The sequence below is a fragment of the Saccopteryx leptura genome, chromosome 2, assembly GCF_036850995.1.
Source record: "Saccopteryx leptura isolate mSacLep1 chromosome 2, mSacLep1_pri_phased_curated, whole genome shotgun sequence".
Taxonomy (NCBI): domain Eukaryota; kingdom Metazoa; phylum Chordata; class Mammalia; order Chiroptera; family Emballonuridae; genus Saccopteryx; species Saccopteryx leptura.
The window spans coordinates 2,101,008-2,120,684 of NC_089504.1; the positions used below are offsets into that span (position 1 = coordinate 2,101,008).

The 19,677-nt window shown below is 57.5% G+C and overlaps 2 protein-coding genes across 2 annotated transcripts; one reads left to right on the forward strand and one right to left on the reverse strand.

Annotated features, from left to right (window-relative positions):
- Positions 1–4,683: 4,683 nt before the first annotated feature.
- On the reverse strand, positions 4,684–7,562 carry MRPS2 (mitochondrial ribosomal protein S2). The gene is made up of 4 exons (XM_066366719.1): positions 7,431–7,562; positions 7,059–7,187; positions 6,356–6,485; positions 4,684–5,327 (listed from the first exon to the last, which is right to left on the reverse strand). The coding sequence occupies exons 1-4, from the start codon at positions 7,462–7,464 to the stop codon at positions 4,748–4,750; spliced, it is 873 nt and encodes a 290-aa protein (XP_066222816.1). The 5' UTR covers positions 7,465–7,562; the 3' UTR covers positions 4,684–4,747.
- A 72-nt stretch (positions 7,563–7,634) lies between these two features.
- PIERCE1 (piercer of microtubule wall 1) lies at positions 7,635–12,068 on the forward strand. The gene is made up of 3 exons (XM_066366724.1): positions 7,635–8,407; positions 10,516–10,594; positions 11,679–12,068. Exons 1-3 carry the CDS (start codon positions 8,265–8,267, stop codon positions 11,868–11,870), a joined length of 414 nt encoding a protein of 137 aa, XP_066222821.1. The 5' UTR covers positions 7,635–8,264; the 3' UTR covers positions 11,871–12,068.
- Positions 12,069–19,677: the final 7,609 nt, after the last annotated feature.

The window sequence follows — 19,677 nt, forward strand, 5'->3', positions numbered from 1 at the left end:
ACGCAGAGGTGCGTCCGAGGCAGCTGACTGCGGTGCTGCCCACGTGCCCACCTCCCCATCCTGGGCACCCCCATTCCGGCCCCTCTCCCCAGGGAGCAGAATGAGAAATAACTAACGTGGGTACCAAGCCCCTGGCCCCCTTTACCTAGTCATCCGGGTTTTCTTCCCCCACCATCCCCAATCCCCTTACCTACTTAACGATACCCCAGTCACTCCCCTCCACCGTGGTGCGGCCACTTAAACTAGCCAATCGAGAAAGAATAAGATTGTCCGGTCAACACTCCAGCCCGTGGAGCACGACCCAGCACCCAGGGCCCGAGCTAGGGATAAACACAGAATCCGCCCTCTGTCCGCAGCTTGCTGGCTGGCTTTCAGCAGCGGCACGCCCTTCCGCACAGGTGATCCCAGCTGCCTTGCCGAGGTGTTTTGTCTCCACGAGTCTTGCTTAATTTCATCTCTAACATGTCTCGAGTTACTGGCTGGACCCCACCCCTATCCCTGTGACCAGGAGGGCGGCCCTGGAGGGCAGGGAGTTTTCTCTGCTTTTCTCACTCAATTACTTCACGTGCCCAGAGCACAGGAGGGGCTTTATCCGTATTTGTGGAATGAATGAACCCTGTCGGGCACCTTACAGATATCTGAGTGGATCTGGGGCCCCTCAGCCAGCCCCCAGGGGTCCCTGCATGGAGGGGACCCCCAGATAGAATCTGGAACCTCCAATCAAATGGGAAGACAGTGTCACCGAAGGGCCCAGGACAGCGAGGCCGGAGGCACAGGGCTCTCCGGGCGGGAGAGGAGTCAGAGTAAGAACCAGCCCAGCCCGGCCGCCCCTCTCCCCACAGTCCTGACAACCCTGGGAGGTGGGTCCTCTGAGCGCCCCAGTTCTCACACAAGCAAACCAAGGCTCAGAGAGGTGAAGTGACATTCCCGGAGACACACAGCCGTGGGCGGAGGGGCTGGGGCGCCCTCACCTTTTGAAGAGCAGGTCCAGGACCTGCTGGGTGGTGGTGAAGGCCCGGTAGGTGCACAGGAAGATGGTGACGTAGGAGAGGTCGCTGCCCTGGAAGGCGGGCACCAGGTGCTCCACCAGTGTAAAGCCAGCAGTCAAGGCCAGGGCCACTATCACAGCAGCCTTCTGGCCTATGCAGGTTCGCATTGGATTCGGACAGTCGGTAAAGAAACCATGGAGCCAAAAACTGATGGGCCATAGCCTTTAATCCTACCTTGCACCCGGCGGGCAAGTAAAAACATACACTGGGCTCCAAAACCCAGTCACACTCAGTGCTCACAAAGCCACTGACTTATCCGAGTTTCCTAGAATCAAAGGTTTCTAGCTCACCAGCCTTCTTCTCCTCAGTTCCCCATCTCCTCCCTTATCCCAGATACAAACTCTGTACAAACTGGCATCTCACTCAGCACTCCGCCATCTTGGCTGCTTCTCCTGGCCTCCTCCACGTGGCCTCCTCCCGCTGCTGGCTCTATTCTCTCTGCTCTCTCATGCTAACCTCAGGAACCAAGAGCCAAACTCCTGCTCCGTTCCCATTTTATAGTGTAGAAATCCAAACCCTTAATCCAATATACATAATAGGGAAGTCTCTTAATACAAAGTCACTTCTCTGAGGCATGATAGGATTGTACCACCCCACACCAAAAAGGGTAGGAAAGGCTCAATCCCAAAACCAAGCCCCAGGCCACAAGGATTCCGCCTGCCTTTAGCCCACCCCCAACACACATTAATATCACCTGGGCAACGGCCTCTTTAACAAAGTGAGCATAATACATTTTATCTGCCCAACAACCAGCCTCTCCAGCGAGCCGGCCTTCACCATCCGCACCTGGCAGGTCTCGTCCAGGTGCAGGGCCGACTCACTCTCACACTGGGCCGCTTTTCAAAGGAGGGACAACGGCAATGTATGGAGTACAGAGCCACTCCTGTCTCTAGGCAGGGAGGGGGCAAGGGGGAGGAGGGAGATGAGAAGCATCAGTTTGTAGTTGCGGCACTTTAGTTGTTCACTGATCGCGTCTCATACGTGCCTTTACCGGGGAGGCTCCAGCTGAGCCGGTGACCCCTTGCTCGAGCCAGGGACCGTGGGCTTCAAGCCAGTGACTTTGGGATCATGTTGACCATCCAGCACTCAAGCCCACAATCCAGCCGTTCTAGCAGCAACCTTGGAGTTTCAGACAAGGGCCCCTCAGTGTCCCAGGTCAATACTCTGTCCACTATGCCACCACGGGTCAGGCCTCATGTCCGTATCTTGAAGTGCAACAGGATGTAAGGACTAGGCTCAGGTGATCTCAGAAAAGTGACCGTGGGCCTGGACAAGGCTGCGGCTTGAGGGGGGGTGGGGTGGTCACAGACTGCGGGTCGGGGCTGTGGCCACCCAGGAAGCAGAGTCCTGGGCCGGACCCTGGGCAGAGTCTGGGCCAGCGGTCCTTCCCGGGCCCTCTCCGTCTGTGTCTGCGTACCCTGGTTCTGGGGGCCCCTCTGGGGCCACGCCCTCCTGTAGCTCCCCGGCCCTCGTTGGGGGCGCAGGGCTCGTGCCCTCACCCACTCTCGTCCTGGACCCCCGAACCCCCAGTTCTTCCAGGCCCTTGCTCTGGCGGCTCTAACTGGTCTCTGAGATGCCACCTGCTCAGGGCTCAGAGGTCAGGTCCTAGGGGGCGTGTCGGGCACGATGGCAGCAGGAGCGGGGGCTGGGGGCTCGCGGGCACACCTCCTCCTGGGCTCTCGCGGCTCAGCTCCAGTGTGGCATACTTGGGGTCCCCTCCCCTCGGGCTGGGGTTGGGGGTCCCTTTCACCTGCATCCCTTGGGAGCCTCCCCAGCTGTCAGTTCAGAAGTGGCTCCCAGCTCCGCCCTCCCCGCCCCACCCTGCACCCACTCTGGGTCCTACTGCCTGCATCCCTCTGGCTCCTGTGCACTCACCCCCCAAACTGGAGCAGAGCAAGTCACGAATACAACTCCTGTACCCCCTCTTCAACAGGCTGTCAAGGTCTCTTGGCACAGACCCACCCCCCCCCTGTGGCTTCCCTCCACCCAGCCCTCTGGTCATGGACAACAGACCCGGGCCAGTCCGCATCTCAGTGTCTCTGAGCATCTCTGCCCCTCATTCCCCGTCCTGCCTGCCCCTCTGCCACCCCCAGCCTCGGGGCAGCCCAGGGACTCCTGGTCCGTTAGCAGTCTGATCTTGGGTTCTGATGTCCAGCGACTTGCCCCCCCACCAGCGGCCAGTTCTCTCCATCTGAGCTCAGCTCGGGGAAATCTCCCCTGCGGCTCGCACCGAGTCCTGGGGGGGGCCTCAACTTCCTGCCCAGACACTCGCATTTCCCATCTCAGGTTCACAGACCAGGGTGGTGACGGTCACTCCTGGTCTCTGAGTGGCACTCGGTCCCCTGCACCACACACCACCAGCCCTGTCCTGCCCTCCCCCACACTGGGACTCCTGTCTCTGGTGTGCTCTGCCGGACCGGGGCTGGCACAGGGGGACATGCGTCCAGCCACACAAGGGCCATCCTGTCCCAGGCCCGCTGTCGACACTCCCCAGCAGACAGGTTCCTCAGGGCGACCCGGTCCACGGGAGCACAGACAGTGAGCCACGAGGGGCACCCTGGACAGAGGGCCCGCACTCACCCCCGGGGCACAGATGCAGCCGGAGAAGCCCTTCCTGACCAGTGGGGAGGAGCCCACACAGGAGGGCCTGGTCTGCTCACAAGACCACCATCTTCCCCCCACAGGACTCTGGGTCCTGAGCCCCAACACTGAAGACGGTGGCCGGGAGGGGCCACTGGCACCTGTTGTCCCGTCCGAACCACACGTCCACATGCCTGACCATCTTCTCGCAGCTCAGGGACCCCGAGGGCGGGGACCTAGTGTGCTCCGTCGGCCCAGTGGGAGTAAGGGCCACACCAATGAACCCAAGGTCCAAGCTGTGTTCTGTGCAAACCTGAGTTTTATTTCTGGTGGAATCACGCCGTCCGCTTGGCCCTTCCTGTGCCGACCCACACAGGGCCCCCCAACCTCCAGTACAAAGCAGCCCACTCGAGGGTTATGCTGATTGAGAGTAAAAAAACCGACCAGGTGTGAGAGCCCAACATCCCTGGGGGGCCCTTTCTGGACAGGCCGCTTGTCTGCCTGCCGCGTGCAGCCTGCTGGGCCCCCGTGGGGCCGCAGGAGCCGTGGGAGGGCAGCCAGCTGGCCGGAACCGCGCCCAGCAGCGGGGACACGAGGCCCATACCACTTGGACGCACCAAGGACCGCAGCCAGGGACAGAAGAAAGGCTTCCTTTGGGACCAGGCTCGGCTGCCGTTTTTATTTTATTTTTTTTATTTATTTATTTTTTATTTTTTTCCTGAAGCTGGAAACGGGGAGAGACAGTCAGACAGACTCCCGCATGCGCCCGACCGGGATCCACCCGGCACGCCCACCATGGGGCGATGCTCTGCCCATCCTGGGCATCGCCATGTTGCGACCAGAGCCACTCTAGCGCCTGAGGCAGAGGCCACAGAGCCATCCCCAGCGCCCGGGCCATCTTTGCTGCAGGAGGGGAAGAGAGAGACAGAGAGGAAAGCGCGGCGGAGGGGTGAAGAAGCAAATGGGCGCTTCTCCTGTGTGCCCTGGCCGGGAATCAAACCCGGGTCCTCCGCACGCTAGGCCGACGCTCTACCGCTGAGCCAACCGGCCAGGGCGGCTGCCGTTTTTATTTGGGAGAGCGGACGTGTCACAGGGAAGCGACCCACATCCAGCCGGGCCTACGTTCCCGGGGACGGAGGGAGGGCGGGAGCCTGGCCCCCGGCCGCCTCCTGACGCTGCAGGCGATACAGGGCCTCAACCTGCCTGCGCTTCTCCTTGGCCCGGTTGACGGTGGTCTGGAAGAGCCGGCAGAAGAGCTGGACGGCCGGGGGCGAGTCGTCGTTGCCCGGCACGGGGTAGGTGACGAGGCAGGGGTTGCAGTTGGTGTCCACGACGCCCACCGTGGGGATGTTCATCTTGGCCGCGTCCCGCACGGCCACGTGGGGCTCGAAGACGTTGTTGAGCGTGTGCAGGAAGACCAGGAGGTCCGGCAGGCGGACCCCGGCGCCCAGCAGGAGCGGGGCGTTGGTCAGCAGCCCGCCCTTGAAGTAGCGGGTGTGGGCGTACTCGCCGCAGTCCCGGGCCGTGTTCTCGACCAGGTGGCAGAACTGCCGGTGGCGGCTCACAAACAGGATGATGCCCTGGCGGTAGGCCACGTGGGCCGTGAAGTTCAAGGCCAGCTGCAGGTGGGCGGCCGTCTGCTCCAGGTCGATGATGTCCTGGCCCAGGCGGCTCCCAAAGATGTACGGCTCCATAAACCTGCCAGAGACCCCACCCAGGTGAGGGAGCAGGGCCCCTCTCCTCCTCTGTGGCGGGCGCCCCATCCCCGGGGCTGCTCCAGTGTGCAAGCCCTCCCCGTGACACCAGGAGTGAGGACGCCGTCACCGGGGTGGTCCCTCCTCCTCACCCCCACGTCGGCTCCCTCCCGCCGGGCTCTTGACACTCCGCCCAAGGGCCCCCACGGCGCCCCCTCACCCTTGCAGCAGCCCCCACAGTGGGGCCCGTCCTCCTGCTGGGAGCCCCCTCCCTCTCCAGGTGCTCCCAAAACGTCCCACGGATGTGACGGCGTCCCAGGCCCAGGCTGCTCCCTCCCAGCACCCATGTGACACCCGTCCTGGGGTGGCCTAGGGGTCACCCCTCATAGGTCCCAAGCTCCTGATGTCCCCCAGCCTCCCCTTGTTCTGGTCCCCTTGGTATAAGGGCCACCGACACTGGCTGGCTCTGTGCCCTGCCCCTTCTCCTCCACCTCCCACCCTGAGCTCCAGACCCCAGCTCTGCCTGCACCCCCAACCTCAAATCCACCTGCTGTTCCCGGCCTTCTGCCCCCGGGGGGTCAGTGCCCCTCACTTCCCTCTGATGTGAACCACCACCTTCCTCAGTGGCCGCCCACCCGCCCTCCAGTGCCCTCGGTCCACGCGACCAGCACGCTGACCACGGGAGAAGACCAATCGCTCCTCTGCGGACCTCCCTCAGCACCCCCCGCCCTCCCCCCGCCACTCCCTGCTCACAAGACCACCATCTTCCCCCCGCAGGACTGTGAGTCTTGCTCCAAGACAAGAAGGCTGGTGGAGTCTGTGTGTATATACGTGGGGGTGGCTACAAGCTGAGTCTGAGGACAAACCGCTGCCTCTCCTCAGGGACCAGGGATCCCATCTGGAGGAGGAGGGGGCTGAACTCAGACAAACTGACACATGTCAGTACAGAGTGACACGGCACCCTTGGACCCCAGGGCAGGAGGGTCCCATAGCTCCACCAGGAACCACCACTGACCACCACCCACCACCCACCTGTGCCGACAGCCGGCTTTGTGTCCCAGGTGCACCCGGGCATCGAAGAGACTTCTCACGGAAAACAGCTCCTTGACGTTGAAGAAGTCAGAGTGTTTGAGGGGCTCGCTGAGGATCCTGTCCTGGAGATCTGGGGAGGAGGGAGCTGGGTCTCAGTGCCCGTGCTCTGCCCACCCCCAGTGCACGCCACGCGGCTGGGGGCGGAGGCAGTGATACCCGCCACTGAGGCAGCCAGGGCCACAGGGTTCTTCACAGGAGACTTGGTGCAGAGGCTGGGTTCTGACCACGGCTTTGCTCCTGGGTCCAGCTAGTTTCTTAGGTCCTCTGGTGCCAGCCTCCCAGGGGCAGCGGAGACTCCCGGTGGAGAAAGCCAAGACCCACGTTAACCCCTCTGACCCCTGTGTGCCCTGGCCGGGAATCGAACTGGGACTCCTGCAGGGAGGTGGTGCTGGTCTTGGCCCCCTTCTCAGCTGTGAGCGGGTAGCTCTCCGCTGTGTGTGGGAGGGGCGCGCTCAAAGGCCCCCTTCTCGTGAGCACTCCCTAGCCCCTGGGGCTGCTGGAGGTTAGGCTGCCCCTTCTTCCCCCGTGACCCAGAGCCCTCAGAAGCAGGGGGAACTCGGGACTCCTGGCTACAGTTTCAGCTCAAACTGGGGAGGCCTGGCGCCACCCCGCACCCTGGTCTGCCAAGCAGCAGCAGCATTACCATTGCTGCCCTCCGGCTCGCTCACAGCGGGGGCCACAGCGCTTCCCAGAGTCCTGCCGCTCGGCCTGGCTGTCCCCGGGGTGGCCGACCGGAGGAGGGCGTGCAGCCGGAGCGGCCTGGGCCAGACACCTGCGGAGAGAGCGGAGAGCAGAGTCGTGGCGCGTCCTTGCCTCTCTCTCCCACCCCCAGGCTTCCGCAAGGCGACTGTGCAGGTCCGGGGCCAGAGGTCCCCGGGAGGCGACCGTGCGGGCCCGGGGTCCTAGGGAGGAGACTTTGCGGGCCCGTGTGTCCCCGAGAGGCGACGGTGCGGGCATCCCCGGAAGGCGACCGTGCGGGCCCGGGCGGGCCCGGGCGGGCCCTGGGCATGCTCACCGGCACTCAGCAGCCGGGGAAGGGCCGCCGCCATGGCGCGGAGGAGGCAGACGTAGTGTCGCAGCGGCTTTTGCTTCCGCCGCGGCCCAAGCCGGCGCCCCAGCGCACCGCCGCCTGCAGGCCAGGAGGTGCCACTGCGCGCGTGCTCCAGGCGCGCGTCGCGCGGCGCCCCGCCCGCCGTCCCCGGGATGCGCGAAGGCGCTGGGCCCGGCACCGCAGACGCGCGAGGACGGAGGGGCGGGCCCGGATCCAGGCGAATGCAGCAGGGTCAGGGTGGGGGCGCGCGGCCCCTCGCCCTGGCCCTGCCCGCGCCCTGCACAGTGCCCGCCGGCCGAGGGTCTCCACGGAGGAACCCGCCGAGCCAGGGGACTCTCCTCGCCTCCCGCCAGTCTAACCCAACCTCTCGCTCTCCAAAATCGTTTTAGTTGTTAATCGCTACTTAGTTTAGGAGGATTCCATAAAATTAGGCCATTCTGGAGTCGAAATGTAGACTCTAGAGACTAGGGGGGCACCCATGGCGTGCACGGTGCGCGTCCCAGCCTTGCGGGACTTGAATTCCGGCAGGTCATTGACGGAACCCAGGCGCCCGCCTTCTCCTGAGTTTGGGGTCCGAACGCCTCGGAAGATTCTAGACCTCTCAATTCAGCCACACCATCAGCAGGGGGGCGTGGCCCGGGAGGCGCGGGGCGGCGCCTTTAAGGACCAGAACCCACCCAGTCCAGTAACCAAGCCGTCGCTTAGTAACAAGACGCCGCGTGCCCCTCGTGGCCTGGGCTGCGGAGAGGCTGCTCCTTGTCTTCCTCTCTTCCCGGTGGAGTTCCCACGGACGGCGGGATGTCGAAGGAGAACGCACGAGGGTGCGCGGAGCCTGTAAAGCCCGCGACCCAGGCGCCCCCGGAGAAAACCAGCGACTACTACCGCGTACATGAGGACTTGCCGGTCAGGTTCAACAACCCGGCGTGGTTCCGGGGCTACAGGTGAGGGCCACAGGTCGGGTCCACCTGGCAAACGCAGAGGAAAGAGAGGCCCCCTTTTCCAGTGGGCAGCCCAGGTGCCCAGCTGGTCCTGCGCTCTGTTCAGATAGTCCTGTATCAGGAGTGTGCCCAGGTCCCCAGTCTGCCCTGGCACCTAGGTTCAAAGCGTGGTCATCTCTTCATCAGAGGCGCTGCCCAAGCGCTGCCCAGAGGTTTTGACACACACAGTCAGTGGGTCCAGCCAGTGCAGGTGGGGCGGTGGGTGAATCCAGCATAGGTCACAAAACCCAGCTCTGGGGCCCGGGGGGGGGGGGGGGGAGAGGCTCCACTCCTCTCTAGGCTGAGAGGAGCCTCTGCAAGCTGTGAATCTGGCCGCGCGTCCGTCCGTCCTCACGCCGCGGCGGCAGTGACCTGTGAGCCGTTCCCGGTGCATTGCAAACTCTAGACACTTCATTGCAGGCAGCTGGGCGGTGAGAGCACCTCCCCCGGTCTCCCCGCATTCTGTCCCCTCTGCAGTCCCAGAGAGCTGGTTCTATTATTCTCGTCTTCCAAGAGAGACAAGGACGGGGAGGGTGGAAAGATGGTGCCGTGGGGGAGATCTTACTGTTTGGGGCACAGCTGGGATGTCTGAACCCACAGCCCACTAGGTCATACTGTTCCGTTAAGTGCTGGGCTATACCTGCATACGCAGGAATGACCTCGTGTGCCAGGGCCAAGCGGTGCTGAAGACCGGCACCTGCCCCCTGTAAATTCTCTAGGGTTTTTTGGTGCCTCGTGAAGGGCCAGGGCAGAGGTGAACGGAGAGGACCAAGGGGCTGAGCCTGTGCTCCCCGGGGACCCACGTTCACGGCTGCACCTCCAACCTGGGGCATTTCCAACGAGGCTCCCCACCAGCCAAAGCTGTTCATTAAGGCTGTTGTGGCTTGGGCAGAGTTACAGAGACTAAGTGGATGGAAAATAGAGAGATACAGAGGTCCTCGGGTTATGACACTTCCATTTCTACGATAGTGACAGTGACGTCACCTGAATTTTGGTGTAAGTCGAAACACACCCTACCCTAAGTCACTTACTATCCTAACACAGTTGTAAAGTCATCATCGAGAACATAAAGACATAACTAAGCCATAGAAAAAGGAAATGGTTATAAATATATCGTCCACTCTACTGTAGTAACAGAAAAAAATGACAAAAGTGAGTGTAAAAAAAGTTTGGGCCCTGGCTGGTTGGCTCAGCGGTAGAGCATTGGCCCGGTGTGTGGAAGTCCTGGGCTCAATTCCCGGCCAGGGCACACAGGAGAAGCGCCCGTCTGCTTCTCCACCCTTCCCTCTCTCCTTTCTCTCTGCCTCTCTCTTCCCCTCCTGCAGCCAAGGCTCTGTTGGAGCAAAGTTGGCCCGGGCGCTGAGGATGGCTCCATGGCCTCCCCCTCAGGTGCTAGAGTGGCTCCAGTTGCAATGGAGCAACGCCCCAGAGGGCGGAGCACTGTCCCCTGGTGGGCATGCTGGGTAGATCCCGGTCGGGCAAATGCGGGAGTCTGTCTCTGCCTCCCCACTTCTTACTTCAGAAAAATGCAAAAAAAAAAAAAAAAAAAGTTCACCCTGGCCAGTTGGCTCAGTGGTAGAGCATCGGCCTGGCATGCAGGAGTCCCGGGTTCGATTCCCGGCCAGGGCACACAGGAGAAGCGCCCATCTGCTTCTCCACCCCTCCTCCTCTCCTTCCTCTCTGTCTCTCTCTTCCCCTCCTGCAGCCGAGGCTCCATTGGAGCAAAGATGGCCTAGGCACTGAGGATGGCTCCATGGCCTCTGCCTCAGGTGCTGGAATGGCTCTGGATGCAACAGAGCAACGCCCCAGAGGGGCAGAGCATCGCCCCCTGGTGGGCGTGCCGGGTGGATCCCGGTCGGGCGCATGGAGAGTCTGTCTGACTGCCTCCCCGTTTCCAGCTTCAGAAAAATACAAAAAAAAAAAAAAAAAGTTCAACACTAACAGCATAAGCCGAAACACATCTCAATTTTTAAAAATTTTTATGGGAGCGAGCGTCATAAACTATAAACTGGAAACGTTGTCTGTCGAGACTGTCATAACCAGAGGACCCCCCCTGTGTTTTTCGCCTGCAGGACCAAGGAGCCCGCCTCCGTGTACAGGACCAGCAACCAAGCCTACGGGAGCAGAGCCCCCACGGTGCACGAGATGCCGGTAAGTGGGAAGCAAGGAAGGGCACAGGTATAGGCAGGCATCTCCAGAAGAGACCTAAACCCTGGATTTCTCAAAAGGGCAGCCCATCCTGAGGGCGGGGTGGGAGCGCCTGGTATCCCAGCATGGCAGAGGGGAAGGGGGCACGTCAGGTCCTGTCTGACCAGGGCTGGGTAGACATGAACGGATCTAGCAACGAACGAACACTTTCAAGGAGGAGAAAAAAGCGCAGATATACTCGCTCACACGTCCCAAAGGGCTGGCCCCATTCACACAGTGACACAGCCCATCTTGCCACGGAAGGCAGTCAGTTCTGAGGCCAACGAATAGAGCTCCAGTAACTGGCCCTACGTGGCACAGTTTGTAAAGGAGGAACAAGGGGGGGTGGCTTTAAGTGGGAACCCCAAGTCAAGTCTCGTATGTAAGCACACCCAAGGTATGGACATGCCACATCCAGGTGGCCCCGGAACTGTCCCTTCCACGTGGGTCCTAGTGAAAGGGGGAGGCACTACGGACGCTGTTTGCCGAACATCAGACGTGAATTGGGATGGTCTGGGGCACAGAGGGCCAACCTGCCGGCCCTGGCTTCTCTACTTCCTAGGAGGAGAGACTTTTTTTTTTTTTGGATTTTTCTAAAGCTGGAAATGGGGAGAGACAGTCAGACAGACTCCCGCATGCGCCCAACCGGGATCCACCCGGCACGCCCACCAGGGGCAACGCTCTGCCCACCAGGGGGCGATGCTCTGCCACGACCAGAGCCACTCTAGTGCCTGGGGCAGAGGCCAAGGAGCCATCCCCAGCACCCGGGCCATCTTTGCTCCAATGGAGCCTTGGCTGCAGGAGGGGAAGAGAGAGACAGAGAGGAAGGAGGGGGGGGGGTGGAGAAGCAAATGGGCGCTTCTCCTATGTGCCCTGGCCGGGAATCGAACCTGGGTCCCCCGCACGCCAGGCCGACACTCTACCACTGAGCCAACCGGTCAGGGCCGGAGAGACATTTTCTAACGGATTCTTATTTTGCTTCCAAAAATATCCTTAACGACCGACCGCTGAATACCACCCATCACCCTGTTCCCGTTTCGCTTAACAGAAAGCATTCTACGTACAATCAAGTAAGTTTTCCAGACAACTAGCAGCCGCCGGGATGTTCCAGAACCATTCTTTCAACGTCTTCATGGAGAAGAGCACCGTGACCGGCCCCGACAACTGCATCACCGCCTACGACCGGCTCAACTTCCACCCCAGCTATAACGTCAACAGGCCATCCATCTGCCACGACTGAGCGGCCGGACCCGCCACCAGGGGCCCTGCCGTCTCGATGCCTCGTCCTCGCCCGGGTGGTGAAGGTCCGGAATCCTCTGCTGTCCCTCAACACAGCTGCCCCTGTCTCCCTTAGGAAAGTAGGCTCACAGGACCGCGGCGAGGTGGTGCATCTTCCCTCTGAGATGGGAAGGGGGCTCCCCGATGCCTTGTCCTTGCATTAAAACGTTGCCACCTTCCCAGCGCCTGACTCAGCTGTGATTGAAGGGTGGGTTCGTAGGCGTCCCGGGGGGTGGGGGTGTGGGGGGAGACCCACGTATTGTCCTGGGCTCCGGCCACGGACATCTCTGTTTGGGAGCCTGGTTTCTACAGGTGACTGTTCAGTCGGGGAGGAGGGGAGGGGGCCCTAGCAGGGGCCGGGCGAGGGAAGGGGAGAGCTCATGGGCAAGTGTTGCCAGGCAGGAGCCGGCGGGAGGGCGGTGCCAGTTCCTGCACCTCAGACTCAGAGTCACCGACTGAACACCCTCCAGTCATGAGGAGGGGGCCGGGCGCGAGGCACAATCTGTGAGACAAGGCCAGGGGCGCCCCTCGCCGTGGGAGGGGCCGGTGCCTGCACAGGTGTTCTCGCCCTTGTGTTCATTTCATCTAGTCAGTAAAAAGTGCAAAAAAAAAAAAAAATAAAAATAAATAAATAAGGCAGGCAATAACCGTTTCCTCAGGCGAGGGTCATTGCTACAGTAAGTGGATTTTTGTCTCTTTGTAGTTAGTCCTCACTCAATGTTGACCAGGAGGGGTTCGAGGGTCCTCAGGAAGAAAACAATTCCTGGGACAGCATGTATCTCTCTTTCAGACAGATTCCCCCCCCCCACCCCGCCCTTCAGGAAATATGCCCATTCCCTCTAGAATCCAGACAGGAGAAACCGTGGCTGCTGACCACTCAGAACGAGCTGTTTTCAGAGACATTTACCCCGGAGGCTTGACTCCACTGTGAATTCGGGATGGAATGACACACCAACAGGTTATTTCTTCATTAAAAACCTTCTGCCCTGGCCGATTGGCTCAGCGGTAGAGCGTCGGCCTGGCGTGCGGGGGACCCGGGTTCGATTCCCAGCCAGGGCACTTAGGAGAAGTGCCCATCTGCTTCTCCACCCCCCCCTTCCTCTCTGTCTCTCTCTTTCCCTCCCGCAGCCGAGGCTCCATTGGAGCAAAGATGGCCCGGGCGCTGGGGATGGCTCCTTGGCCTCTGCCCCAGGTGCTAGAGTGGCTCTGGTCTCGGCAGAGTGACGCCCCGGAGGGGCAGAGCATTGCCCCCTGGTGGGCAGAGCATTGCCCCTGGTGGGCGTGCCGGGTGGATCCTGGTCGGGCTTCAGAAAAATACAAAAAAAACAAACAAAAAAAAACCCTTCTGTTATCCATACGCAAAGTAGACATTTTGGCAACATTCTTCTCCTGTGCGATTTAGAAGGAAACTGGGTTCCAGAGAGAATCGATACGTTGAATAACAAGACACAAAGGTGTGAGTCAGAAGCCAGGACGGCCGGTCATGATTCCCCTGAGCTGCACGCACACCAGTGGAGACTCCGGGGTTCACAATGAAAAATCACTTTTTACAACAGTTATTAAAAACACCAGACTTTCCCGGGTTCGATTCCCGGCCAGGGCACACAGGAGAAGCGCCCATTTGCTTCTCCACCCCTCCGCCGCGCTTTCCTCTCTGTCTCTCTCTTCCCCTCCCGCAGCCAAGGCTCCATTGGAGCAAAGATGGCCCGGGCGCTGGGGATGGCTCTGTGGCCTCTGCCTCAGGCGCTAGAGTGGCTCTGGTCGCAACATGGTGACGCCCAGGATGGGCAGAGCATCGCCCCCTGGTGGGCAGAGCGTTGCCCCTGGTGGGCGTGCCGGGTGGATCCCGGTCGGGCGCATGTGGGAGTCTGTCTGACTATCTCTCCGTTTCCAGCTTCAGAAAAATGAAAAAAAAATGAAAAAAAACAAACAAACAAACAAAAAAACCACCAGAGTGCTAAGAACTCTGCTGCGTTTAGCCTCTGATGAAATAGGAAAGGAGAAAGAATGCCTGTCAACCTCGTTTGTCCACTCACCGGAAAGGATGAATCTTCCCTTGGCTGCTGACTGCAGAGCAGGTTAGCAGCTCCGGGATGGGGGGCAGGGTGTCTGTGTGTGTGTGTGTGTGTGTTTCGGGGACCGAAAGCCAACAGGGTCTTTGCAGTTTAGAGTTTTGGGGGACAGAGGTGTGGGGAACTGGCAGTCAGCTGACAGTCTGCCCAACCCCCCACCTCACTTGTTCTGTGAAGTTGCTAAGGGCTATTTTTTTCCACACCTCCCTGTTAGCTGTGGTGCTGGATTGTTTATCCTCCTCCTATTCCTCCCCCTGTCCCTCGGAAAGACTGGAGGCAAGTTTCTTTTTATCCTTTGCTTTGTGAAGTTAAGATGATATGTATGGTGGGGGTTTTCTACCCTTGGTAGAATTCTTAGGTTGTCTTGGAAATGCGATCAGAGATGTCTTTGATTTGCTAATGGGCTCACTTGGCCCTATAAATAAAGCAGGAAGCGAGTGTGGAGGGCGCTCTGTTCTTGCCATCAGCAGTGCAGAAGCCTCCAGATCCCATCTTTTTTTCTCTAAGCCTATTTTCTTAATTCCGCAGCTGCACTGGTTCGTAGTGTGTGTGTGTGTGTGTGTGTGTGTGTGTGTGTGTGTAGGGGGGCAGGGGGTGGGGAGGTATAAAGCCAGCAGTGACATAGCTCTTCCCCTTCCTTAGAAGTGGTGAGCGCCTCTGAGCGCCTACAACACACAGGTAAGAAGGCAGCTTCCCTGAAGCCGAGCACGGAGCAGGAGAGACCCCTTACCCTGGACAAAGTCCCCAGTTCCCAGTGGACGGACGGCTCCAGGACTCTGGCTGAGTGTTTCACCAAGCTGACACCCACAGACAGGAGAGATGCAAGTGACCCACATGCAAATAAGAAAGTAAAACAATACAGCTTCTAGGAGAAAGCACAGAAAACGCCGTCTTTGTGACCCCGGTTAGGCCTTTCTTAAAGGAGACTGATGAGTTCAGCTTGGTTCCAATGGAGATCTATTTTCTTTTTTCTTTTCTTTTTTTAATTAAAAAAAATATTTTTTTTTCAGAGACAGTGAGAATCAGAGAGAGGGATAGACAGGGACAGACAGACAGGAACGGAGAGAGATGAGAAGCATCAATCATCAGTTTTTCGTTGCAACACCTTAGTTGTTCATTGATTGCTTTCTCACATGTGCCTTGACCGCGGGCCGTCAGCAGACCGAGTAACCCCTTGCCTGAGCCAGCGACCTTGGGTCCAAGCTGGTGAGCTTTGCTCAAACCAGATGAGCCCGCACTCAAGCTGGCAACCTTGGGGTCTCGAACCTGGGTCTTCCGCATCCCAGTCCGACACTATCCACTGCGCCACCGCCTGGTCAGGTGATCTATTTTTCAAAAAAAGATGCCATGCTCACCTGCAGGCACCACAAAGTGAAGGCTGGCATCCTAATTAGGCACCAATGTGCTTTGCTTTGATTGGTTGTAGCCAATAACTACGTTTCTCTAACAGTTGCTAATGAGCTCAGGTGACGTTAGATTCTGTAGATTTATTTTAAGTAGAAAGAACGTCTGGAAGGATGGCGAACAAACGCCTTCGGTATATATGCCCACCTCCCCAGACTGGCCACCGGCTCCAGCTCTGCCACCCGGACACAGCGAGCAGGGGTGGCTGTCCCAGACCATCTGCCTGACGTCTAAGGCAGGGGTCGGGAACCGATGGCTCACGAGCCAGATGTGGCTCTTTCGATGGCTGCATCTGGCTCACAGACAAATCTTTAATAAAAATAACGTTAAAAATATAAAACATTCTCATGTATTACAATCCATTTCCTACCGCTCATGTTCATGGTTGTGGGTGGCTGGAGCCAATCACACCTGTCCTCCGGGACAACACCAAATTTTTATTGGATAATGCCTAATGTACATGGGTCACTGTGAGGTCTGGAAGTAAACTTCCCTCCTTTTAATCAAGTAGTCAGCTAGCTAATTGCAGAAACCCTTTTGACAAAGAAGATGGCTAAAAGAAAAAAAGATGAGGAGTATTGTACTTTTCAGCAGGAATGGACAGAGGAATTCGCCTTTGTGGAGAGAGCAGGTTCTGCAGTGTGTCTAAGATGCAATGATAAAATTGCATCGGTGAAACAGTCAAATAGAAAGCGGCATTTCGACACACGCCATACTACATTTGCATAGAAATATCCAGCGGGGACAGCAGGAAGAAAGCATGGCAAGAGCTACTGTGCAGAGTGCAAGCTAGTCAGCAGCAACTCCGTGTTTGGACCCAACAAGGTGACTGGAATTCAGCTAGCTTTGCTGCTGCTTTAGCAATTGTGAGAAACGGAAAGCCATTCACAGATGGGGAGTATGCCAAAACGTTCATGCTTGATGTTGCCAGTGAACTTTTTGATGACTTTTCGGATAAAGACAAGATAATCAAACGAATAAAAGACATGCCTCTGTCAGCAAGAACTGTTCACAATCGTACCATCACGATGGCAAATCAAATTGAGGCAACACAAGTGAAGGACATAAATGCAGCACCATTCTTTTCTCTCGCTTTGGATGAGTCAACAGATGTAAGCCATTTATCCCAGTTCAGCGTGATTGCAAGGTATACTGTTGGTGACACACTACATGAGGAAAGTCTTGCTGTTTTGCCTATGAAAGCGACAACAAGAGGGTAGGATTTATTCAAGTCTTTCACTGAGTTTGCTAAAGAAAAAAATCTACCGATGGATAAACTTATTTCGGTGTGTACTGATGGTGCTCCGTGCATGGTGGGGAAAAACAGAGGATTCATAGCGCTTCTTCATGAACATGAAAAGAGACCCATCCTAAGTTTTCACTGCATCCTACATCAGGAGGCACTTTGTGCTCAGATGTGTGGCGAGCAGCTTGGTGAGGTGATGTCGCTGGTCATTCGGGTGGTCAACTTTACTGTTGCCCGAGCTTGACATGATCACCAGTTTAAAACACTGCTGGATGAAGTTGGGAATAATTATCCTGGTCTGCTTCTGCACAGCAGTGTGCGTTGGTTGTCACGAGGGAAGGTGCTCAGCTGTTTCACAGCTTGTCTGAGCGAAATCCGGACTTTTCTTAAAATGAAAAACGTCAAGCATCCTGAGCTAGCTAACACTGAGTGGCTCCTGAAGTTCTACTATCTTGTGGACATGACTGAACATGTGAACCAGCTCAATGTGAAAATGCAAGGCGTTGGAAATAAAGTCTTATCCCTTCAACAAGCAGTGTTTGCATTTGAAAACAAGCTGGAACTCTTCATCGCCGATATTGAAACAGGTCGTTGACTACACTTTGAAAAACTGGGAGAGTTTAAAGATGCATGCACAGCAAGTGACCCTGCTCAACATCTTGATCTCCAGCAGCTAGCGGGCTTCACATCGAATCTCCTGCAGTATTTCAAAGTGCGCTTTGGAGAATTTCGTGAGCGCACTTGTCTTTCTAAATTCATCACCCATCCACATGAGTGTACTGTGGACAGCGCCGACCTGAGTTAAATCCCCAGTGTCTCTGTCAGAGATTTTGAGCTACAAGCTGCTGACCTGAAGGCCTCAGACATGTGGGTGAATAAGTTCAAGTCACTGAATGAAGATCTGGAAAGACTTGCACGACAGCAAGCAGAGTTGGCGAGCAAACACAAGTGGGGAGAAATGACAAAACTTCAACCCGCGGACCAGCTGATTGTCAAAACTTGGAACGCGCTTCCCGTCACATACCACACACTGCAGCGTGTGAGTATTGCTGTACTGACAATGTTTGGCTCTATGTATGCATGTGAGCAGTCTTTCTCACATCTAAAGAACGTTAAGACCAACCTACCATCACGTTTAACGGATGGAAGTCTCAACGCCTGCATGAAGCTTAACCTCACCACGTATCAACCAGACTACAAAGCCATCAGCAAAACCATGCAGCACCAGAAGTCGCATTAATGGTAAGAAGTACTTTATTCATCATTGGTTAGCAACAGCATAACAACGTTATTAAAAAGAATTCAGAGCCGGACCAGGCGGTGGCACAGTGGATGGAGCGTCGGACTGGGATGCAGAGGACCCGGGTTCGAGACCCCAAGGTCGCCAGCTTGAGTGTGGGCTCATCTGGTTTGAGGAAAAGCCCACCAGCTTGAACCCAAGGTCACTGGCTCCAGCAAGGGGTTACTCGGTCTGCTGAAGGCCCGCGGTCAAGGCACATGTGAGAAAGCAATCAATGAACAACTAAGGTGTTGCAACAAAAAACTGATGATTGATGCTTCTCATCTCTCTCCGTTCCTGTCTGTCTGTCCCTGTCTCTCCCTCTCTCTGACTCTCTCTGTGTCTCTGTAAAAAATAAATAAATAAATAAATAAATAAATATTAAAAAAAAAAGAATTCAGAGACTTATTGTACTTTAAAAGTATTGGTCTTACATAAAATGCACACATTTACTTGTATTTAGTGTTAAACATACTGTATGGCTCTCACAGAATTACATTTTAAAATATGTGGTGTTCAGGGCTCTCTCAGCCAAAACGGTTCCCGACCCCTGGACTAAGGTCTTCCAAGGGCTTTGACGCCATCACCTCCTCCGACAGGCACACCTAGCCTTCCTGCTACACTTCTATTTCTGGATGGGATACTGAGGGTCGGAAGGCGGTGGCCCTGGGCCTGGAGCCACCTCGGGGGTGTCCTGGGAGGGGTGAGGACACCGGCGTTCGACCTCACTTCCTGGCCCTGACTGGTAGAAACCTATTTGCATGTCATACGGGTCCTGTGGAAACCCCGGCGACTACCGAGTTCAAGAACCTTTCATCTTTTTCTTTTCTTTTTAGAGAGAGAGAGAGAGAGAGAGAGCAAGACAGGAAGGGAGAGGGGGAAAGAGACAGATGAGAAGTATCAACTCATCGCTGCTTCTCCTATGTGCCTTGACCTGGAGAGGAATCAAGCCCAGCCGGTGATTCCTTGCTCAAGCCAGCGACCTTGGGTGCCAGCCAGTGACGTTGGGATCATGTGGACGATCCCTCCCCACGCTCAAGCTGGTGAGGCTGCGCTCAAGTCGATGGGGCCTGCACTCAAGCTGGTGAGCCTGGGCTCAAGTGGACGGGCCTGTGCTCAAGTGGACGGGCCTGGGCTCAAGCTGGTGAGCCTGTGCTCAAGTGGACGGGCCTGGGCTCAAGCTGGTGAGCCTGTGCTCAAGTGGACGGGCCTGGGCTCAAGCTGGTGAGCCTGTGCTCAAGTGGACGGGCCTGTGCTCAAGTGGACGGGCCTGGGCTCAAGCTGGTGAGCCTGTGCTCAAGTGGACGGGCCGGGGCTCAAGTGGACGGGCCTGGGCTCAAGTCGACGAGTATGTGCTCTAGCCACTTACCTTGGGGTTTCGAACTGGGGTCCTCAGCGTCCTGGGCCAATGTTCAATCCACTGTGCCACCACTGGTCAGGCAACCTTTTTCAAACTGGGACGTCTGTGTGTTGAGCTGGGGGGAAAGAGTGTAGACCTGCAGGTCTAGCTGAATGCTACTGGACACTCGTCCTGTTGGGGCGATCACATTCGGAAGGGACAGTTGAGGGTACCGAAAGGAAAGCAACACCCCTGCCCTGGCCAGTTGGCTCAGTGGTAGAGCGTCGGCCCGGTGTGTGGAAGTCCCGGGTTCGATTCCCGGCCAGGGCACACAGGAGAAGCGCCCATCTGCTTCTCCACCCCTCTCCCTCTCACTTCTCTCTGTCTCTCTCTTCCCCTCCCGCAGCCATGGCTTGATTAGAACGAGTT

Bases quoted from the DNA above. Each gene is read 5' to 3' on its own strand.
- MRPS2 (XM_066366719.1), bottom strand. From the start codon at position 7,464: ATGGCGGCGGCCCTTCCCCGGCTGCTGAGTGCCG. The intron at 6,486-7,058 runs GTAATGCTGCTG...CCTCCTCCCCAG, and splicing joins CGAGCCGGAGGGCAGCAATG to ATCTCCAGGACAGGATCCTC. The intron at 5,328-6,355 runs GTGGGTGGTGGG...GGTCTCTGGCAG, and splicing joins AAAGCCGGCTGTCGGCACAG to GTTTATGGAGCCGTACATCT.
- PIERCE1 (XM_066366724.1), top strand. From the start codon at position 8,265: ATGTCGAAGGAGAACGCACGAGGGTGCGCGGAGCCTGTAAAGCCCGCG. The intron at 8,408-10,515 runs GTGAGGGCCACA...TTTCGCCTGCAG, and splicing joins GCGTGGTTCCGGGGCTACAG to GACCAAGGAGCCCGCCTCCG. The intron at 10,595-11,678 runs GTAAGTGGGAAG...TTCGCTTAACAG, and splicing joins CCACGGTGCACGAGATGCCG to AAAGCATTCTACGTACAATC.